The following is a 7,385-nucleotide window of genomic DNA, read 5'->3' on the forward strand; positions in this document are numbered from 1 at the left end:
GTTTGTGTTTTATCTTAAACTAACCGAAATCACCAGTCTATAATGGTAAAAATTACCACCTAGTACCTATAACCCTCACTTTGCATCGAATCTGTTATTATGGCTGAATATTTAAGGGAAATAAAAATGCCCCAAAAAATTCACCCAAACACCTCTAAAAAAGAATTAATATGGCAAAATGCAAAATGCGTTGGACCTAATTGGCCTATGGTAGTAGCCATGCAGAAAGAAACGGTTCAGAATGACCAAATCTTTTTGAACTTGGCAAATAAACGTTAAAAGGACTGTTAAGTTCCGTTATTCAGTTACATTGAACCAAACATCCTGACTCAAACTGACTCTTTCTTTAGAAAACCATTTCTTCATGTGATTACAGATACATTCATTCCTTAATCAAAAATTCAAAATTTTTGCTCGAGTTCGATTTATAATCAAATCTAAGCTGGAATCATTGCTAAAATAAATTAAATGCCAACTGAACCCCTCTTCATAGTGCTTTGTTGCCAGTTCATGACATTCAAGGACTAGCGAGTTTTCTAGCCTGATATGATGTAAATGATGCTGGGCTGACACTTGCAGTCTCAAATATCTTTTTCCAGAAATCTAAGATTTGTATGGCAAAAATAATGAGAACGTCTCAAATGGCTTCTATAACAAAAAAGAAAAAAAAAGACGAAAATGCAGTGGCACAAAACCCTTTCATCATAAAGAAGTAATATCATTGAAAAGAAAACAAAAGAGAGTCAAAACGCGTCTGTTGTGTTTTTCTACTGCAGCTGAATGGGTAACCATGATCATCAGAAACCATACCCTATGTGCCGTTCAGTTCTAAAAGTTGGTCTGACTGGATTGCTGGCAGTGCCCTCTCTTGGCCTGGCTGCTTCTTTGGTAATATTGCGTTTGTTTTTGGTCACCGATGTTCGCGTGTGCGTTTGGTCTTCCGTTCCGTCATCATCAAAGCTGAGAACGATGTGGATGCCGTCATCCCTCCCTGCTTCTTTCCTTCCTTCCTTCCTGGCTCCCCGCTGAATCCTGATCCACTTGATGTGCGGACGTGTGGATTGTGGATGTTGGTGAGAATTACGAAAACCTCTGTCCTCCATCGATCCTCCAACGCTCTATCCACTCGAGATACAGGTCTAGGTAGGACTCAACGGACCAACCAACTAGAAACGGAGCAACTCTAAAGGTAAGCTGACTCTGCCGAGAAATAGGGATGGATTGCACTTGGTAAAAGATCTAACTCAATTAGACGAGCATGGCTATGTACACCGGACGGCGAACGCCCATGATGAAGCTCAATCTGGGCTGGTGGCTCGATCCGCCTGAGGTCGAGAGTCCCTTGCCCGTCGCGCGTGGAACCCAAGCCTCGAACGGCCCTTCGATCCAGTCTCCACGGCCTGGATCCCAAGTTCGGCTCACCAACTTTGGCCGATCTCAAGGGCTGAGGCTGCAAAGTCCCTCAGGCGGTTCTTATCCAACTGCTCGAGGGAATCCAGTCTCCCGATAACAAGGAATCTCTCTCCTAGGGATCCCTGAGTGACATACATGATGTCAAGTCAGGTGTTCCCCAGGTCTCCATCTTAGGGCCCCTCCTGTGTAAAATATTCGTTGCCCCGCTTCAAAAGCTTAGTATTACTGCCAGTCTCTCTTCTTATGCTGACGATACAAAGTTTGTTTGTGGTAGAAATGGCCAAGATTCCAGTAGGCTTGCAAAGGACTTAGATCGAATCTACTCTTGAGTTACTGAGAGTAGTATGGCCCTAAACAGAATAAAATTGCTCTAAATGACCTTTGGGTCAACTCCTTTGAATGCTCCACTCTTTGATAATGGAGTTTAAGATATTGAGCAGGTCTTATCTATGACAGTTTTAGGTGTAGTCCTCCAAAATAATGGAAAGTTCGATGAGCATATCCAGTTAAGGTGTGTAAGGCTTTTCAAATGTGTGGTTGGATATATCGCACGTTTAAGTCCAGAGATAGCATCACGATGCTAACTCTGTACAAGTCGATTGTCCAGCCACACCTTGAATATGCTTCACCCATTTCGGTTCCAATGAGTTCAGCAGGTTTGCAAAAGGTCGAGCAAGTCCAAAGATGTTTCACTAGGAACAGCACAGGATTGCGAGAGCCCTCATATTGGGAGATGCTAAAAAAGGTTGGGACTGTACAGTGTTCAGAGATGGTACGAAAGGTATCTGATACTGTATGCCTTCAAAAGTATCCATGAGCTTTGTCCCAACCCAGGATTTAGGGTCAATTCAAATGACCGCAGAGGTTTAATGTGCATTTTGAGAGCATCTTCAAGCCCTCGAGAATCCAGGCTAGTTCGAACATTGAAGTCCACATCTGTTCTTTCTCGGGCTCCTTCATTGTTTAATTTGCTTCCCTCTGACATTCGTAGGGACTGCGTAGGCCTTGTTGATCCGGTACCATCTTTCAAGTCAGACTTGGACAAATTTTTAGATAGCATTCCAGATCAACCCTATATTCAAGGACTAGCTCGGTCTGCCAACTCAAATTCGTTTGTAGACCAAATATCATATAAAGATTGAAAGGTAATAAGTAGACGAATTATAACCTTTCATTTTAATAGTACTGGGGATTACATTCCCTGGAGCGGTTAGAAAAGCCCGTGAAAAACCAAACAAAAGAAAGACATATAAAGAGAGAGTAATAAACCGGGGTCAGTCACCGGCTTCGAGTGAAAGAATCTCGCTCTTTGTGCAATAAATGTAGTGTATGGTGCATTCTTTCCATGGGCCTTTTAACACGAACTCCAACTCCTTCGTCATCCTTAGTTTTGAACAAGACCAAAAGACCAAAAAGGCTGAAATTGTGCTCTTGAAATGATTCTCTGTTCTTTGTTTTACACAAAGCTCGCTCACCTGAACACCAAAAAGGACCTTTCAAGGATTTATTTAATGCATTTTCGAAACCATGAAGTCGGTCAAAATAAAAGAAAAACCAATTAACCAATAATCACTGCATAGTTCATAAAGTGGCAAAAACATAGAATCGGGTTTTTGACCCCAACTCTTTTACGTAATGCAGATAACAATCTCGGCTCCGTTGCCGTTTTCTGTGTTGTCGGCGGATAATCCAATTAAAAGTGCATCGGCAGAGAAATCGCGGATCTTGTCTCCTGTAATCGTGCCACAATATTGCACGGAATCTATACCCCAATCTTGGTCATCGAGATCACTATTGTCGGTTTGTTGTCTTTCATCGTTCACACCCATAATTAATACATAATCCAGGCAAGATCCATCACTGTCCGGTTCTTGGAATTGAAAGTCTTTTTCTTTAACGGTCACCGTTCCACTTACAGTAGCCCCAAACTAAAATGACATAATTAAATTGGAAGTGAAAGAGAAGAACAATGAATACATGAGCGCAGAATTATTAAGGGAATGGAATTTTAATTGCTCTCCATCCGCACAGAGTTTCAAAATAGTCTCAAAATGTGATTATTTTGGATCTACGCATTTATTATCAATCTTTTCAAACGAATACTATTATCCTGAGCTCAATTTACTAAAACAGCCTACAATATGAATTTGGGTTTCCAATTTGAAGAGCTCGTCAAAGTGGCCCAATAACAAAAATCTACATGGAAATTGGACAACTAAGCCATCACAAATCAACATTTTCATCGTGGGCCCAATTTCCACTTGGACATTATCCTACACACTCAAATCAAAGAGCCCTCTTTTAAAACTATGTGTGCAAGCAAAAACTTTGAAACAAGAACAAAGTACCTGAATGGTGTAACTGCAAAAGTATGAAGAATAATAAGAAGGTCCTGACTGATTCGGATATCCGTTCATGTTGAATCCAGTCGACTGGAAAATATAACATCCGCTCGGATTCTCCAGGGAAATGGTAAACGTTGGAAAGTCATTTCCGGGACATTCTGGCACATTTAACATCGCTTCAATTATTCCGGATCCCTTATCGAATTCCAAACGATCATTCACTTCGCCGAGGGAGACTGAAAAAATGTTTAAAAAAATCAAAAAACAACAACAATCGGCCACTGATCCTTCAAAATCCTTGAATCTTTGAAAATTGACGGAAAAAATCATTCTTCTTTTGTGATTCCAACGTTTTTCGCCTTTAATAATCATCAATCAAGCATCCATGCTGTCTAAAAGGAGTCAAAAGCTGTGAATAAACTTGACCACAAATTTGTTCCCTTTCCTGTTTCTCCTGATTCTTTTTGTTTTTTAAAAGGCGGTGATTCCGAAAGGCGAAAGATTTAATTTGTATCCTCTGACAATTGGACTCTGAACTGTTCCGACCCATTTGGACGGGAAGCCAAATGGAAGGCCGAATAAATCTGACAAATTAGATTTGACAAAAACCAAGGTCACGTGGAACCGACTGGTCACTGACAACAATTACACCATGAAATTTGGCAAAATTGTACCTGAATCAACGGAATTTCACTTACTTCTTGGGGTATCACTCTTTAACGAGTCAGTTCCTTGACGTACGGTGACGACATGGGAGTTACCAACTTGTCCATGGATAAAAACCAATAAAGTGACCAAGAGGCATGTCGTTGCAATCTTCATGTTGATCCTGAAATGAAAGTAAGTTGGAAAACAATACAGATTATGTGGGTATAAACGAGTGAATTTGAGAAATTGGCCAGACTTCAGATTTGTCAGAATTAATTTGTTTTTTCAAACTTAATGTTTTTATTTGTTTTTTTACCGCATTTTTCTAACCGTTGCAGGGAATCTAATCCCCAGCACTATTAAAATGAAAAGTTATAATTCGTCTATTTAATGCATTTTTGCATTTGGATTTTACTCCGTACTTGATGTTCACAATTGACTTTACCTTGATTGTCATTTTATAAGCCAAAGTAATTTATTGTAGCTATATAGATAGATAGATTTATCTCAGGAACACTTTGATCATGATAGGATAATGTCGGCATTTAGTCTTTGGGTTAACATCTTGATATTTCAAAAATTTCATGAGGATATAATTCCTCAGGTTTTGGGTAGGCAAAAGTTTGTTTTCACTAAAACGTGGGCGAATTAAAGATGACATCACATAGACAGTCAATAATGTTACAGAGGCCAAGCAGCAACACGATAACGTGAGTTAAGGAAGAAATACAAAATGAAATTAAAAGACTTGTAGGAAATCATATCGGTCCGAATATATAAGAAAAGAAGGGACCAAGAAAAAGGTATAGAAAGAAAAACATGAAAAACAGAGCAAAGCAAATATTTTCAGTGTTAATTTGTTGTATTTACTTGTATTTCAAGCATGGAGTGTTTTGATGAGATTGAGCGGCTGATAATCGTAATAAAAGAGAAAAATAAAAATCATTTCTCAGGATTTTTGTTGGCATCCATCGCAATTCTTGAGTTTGCAAGGAGCAATAGAGTACTTCTGTAAGAGATAATCCCTTATTGTGTGGGTGAATTTAATTCTGGATAGATCGATGTCTGGAGGGTTGAAATTATTCCACTTGTTGGGAAAAGCAAAGTTCGGTAGATTTTGTAAAAGTCACGACTTGGGAAGTGGAGTAATTGACCTCCAAACGCCAAGCCGAAGATTATTTTTCCATTTGACAATATTAATACATGGTGGAAGTTCTTGCAAGCACGACTGCCTCATTACTTGAACGATTTTCAATCTTTATTTTTTGGTTTGGTTTCTCACGGGCTTTTCTAACCGCTACGGGGAATCCAATCCGCAGCACTATAAAAAATGAAAAGTTATAATTCGTCTATGTATTTGTATTGCATATTTGGAGTTGGAGTTTACGAGCATGACGAGCAACCAAGAAAGGCATGGACCAAAATATTGATTTCAATTGCCAGAGGTGTGAAAAATGTGGGGTAATGAAAATAGTTTTCTCTTTGAATCGTCAATCTAACCCAATTTTTGGTATTAGTGTGAAATTCGATAAACCCTTACGAGACCTTTGCTCATCATTAATTCTTTGCTCTTTTTAGCCTACTTTTAATTTTTCCGAACTAGCTGGTAAGTGAGAGCGAATCTAGGTTCAGCTAAGTTGGAGCTTATTTCTGCAGTTTTTCTGGCAAAATTAGAAATAAGTAAAAACTCAAATGGAAGAGGAACTTACTGGAAATGCTCAAAGTTTGGGTTGAAGAACTGGGGAGATCTTGAGGGCTTAGATGGGATGTCAGTGAGCAGGTTGGCTTGCGTATACGGACTGAATATTCTCTTCAATCAATTGGACAGTTTATAAGCAAGCTATATTCGTGTACATGTGTTCTTGCTTCTACTACATATCAGAACACACAAATACATATACATGCAGATCTGCGAGACTACAGTGAAGCCTTTAACGGTAAATTAAGCACCTATCCCGATGAAGGTTATGTGCTATATCTTTTGATTCTTATTACTTTTCTTCCAACACCGATTGTGTGTAAGATTACCTAAAGAGCCGTTCCATTCTGGCTTTCCCTGTCCTGGAAAAAACTGAAGACACGTTGTTTCTTTTTGGTGTTCCCCACAAAAAAAAACCATTTTTTTCCTTTATCTCGCCTAAAATTTTCGAAAGAGCTCTTTTGGGTTTGAGTATAGGTTTTCTGATGTGGTTGAAATTGAGCACCTTTTCTTTTGTCTTTTTAAGAGTATGAGCAGACATCTGCTTCGGATTAGGTGTCCTAAAACTATGGAATGGAGTGAACCTATTTCTCGCCATTCTTTGCGTCCCTTCTTCGTGGACAGAGGTACACCCGTTAAAGCACGTCTTAAGTCCCATGGATTGACGGCGCATGTAAGGATGGAAAAAAAGACAATCTACCTTCGAACATCCCCTCTTCATATTGTACTTCTCAAGGCCGAACTTGAGAAGCTTTATGCATCATTTAGGGTGGTCAAACTAACATAATTTTCTTCATCAGGACAAGGCTGCTTCCAATAAACAGGACAGACTGTTTGCTCTACAGCCGTCTTTTCCTGCTCTTTTTCAAGAGGAGATACTACTTCAATCTCTACATTGGTCAAATCAGTCCACTTCTCAACTACTGGGTGAGTTTGTTGTTTAAGCAGCACCCTGGTCTGATCCTGACTTTTATGGACCAATAAAATTAAACCAAAGAACTACGAACTTTACACATAACTATTCGAAACTAAATATACTACAATACAACATCAGAGAGAAACTGCTAAAGCTAAACATCAACACAAATGAGCATTAAACTTATTAGGTTTTACAGTAGTTGCGTCTTACCAAAGAGCCGTAAAGAACAACCTAAGTGAGTGAAAAAATGGCAATGCATGTTTACTTTAAATATTAATGCATAGTTTTCAATGATAAGCTGGTCTGGTTCTTAATCTTTATTGGGCGTGCGTGATTACAACACTGAAGGGCCAAAAATAAT

General features: G+C 39.1%; 1 protein-coding gene across 2 annotated transcripts; it reads right to left on the minus strand.

Moving 5' to 3' along the window:
* Nucleotides 1-2,903: 2,903 nt before the first annotated feature.
* On the minus strand, nucleotides 2,904-6,467 carry LOC131891767 (uncharacterized). Of its 2 annotated transcripts, XM_059241424.1 has the most exons (4): nucleotides 6,116-6,467; nucleotides 4,457-4,587; nucleotides 3,762-3,994; nucleotides 2,904-3,341 (listed from the first exon to the last, which is right to left on the minus strand). In XM_059241424.1, exons 2-4 carry the CDS (start codon nucleotides 4,578-4,580, stop codon nucleotides 3,042-3,044), a joined length of 657 nt encoding a protein of 218 aa, XP_059097407.1. In that variant the 5' UTR covers nucleotides 4,581-4,587; nucleotides 6,116-6,467; the 3' UTR covers nucleotides 2,904-3,041. The 2 variants fall into 2 exon arrangements, with proteins under 2 accessions (XP_059097407.1, XP_059097408.1); XM_059241425.1 differs by lacking the exon at nucleotides 6,116-6,467 and having other exon boundaries at nucleotides 4,457-4,589.
* Nucleotides 6,468-7,385: the final 918 nt, after the last annotated feature.

This window comes from Tigriopus californicus, chromosome 12, assembly GCF_007210705.1.
Source record: "Tigriopus californicus strain San Diego chromosome 12, Tcal_SD_v2.1, whole genome shotgun sequence".
NCBI lineage: Eukaryota > Metazoa > Arthropoda > Copepoda > Harpacticoida > Harpacticidae > Tigriopus > Tigriopus californicus.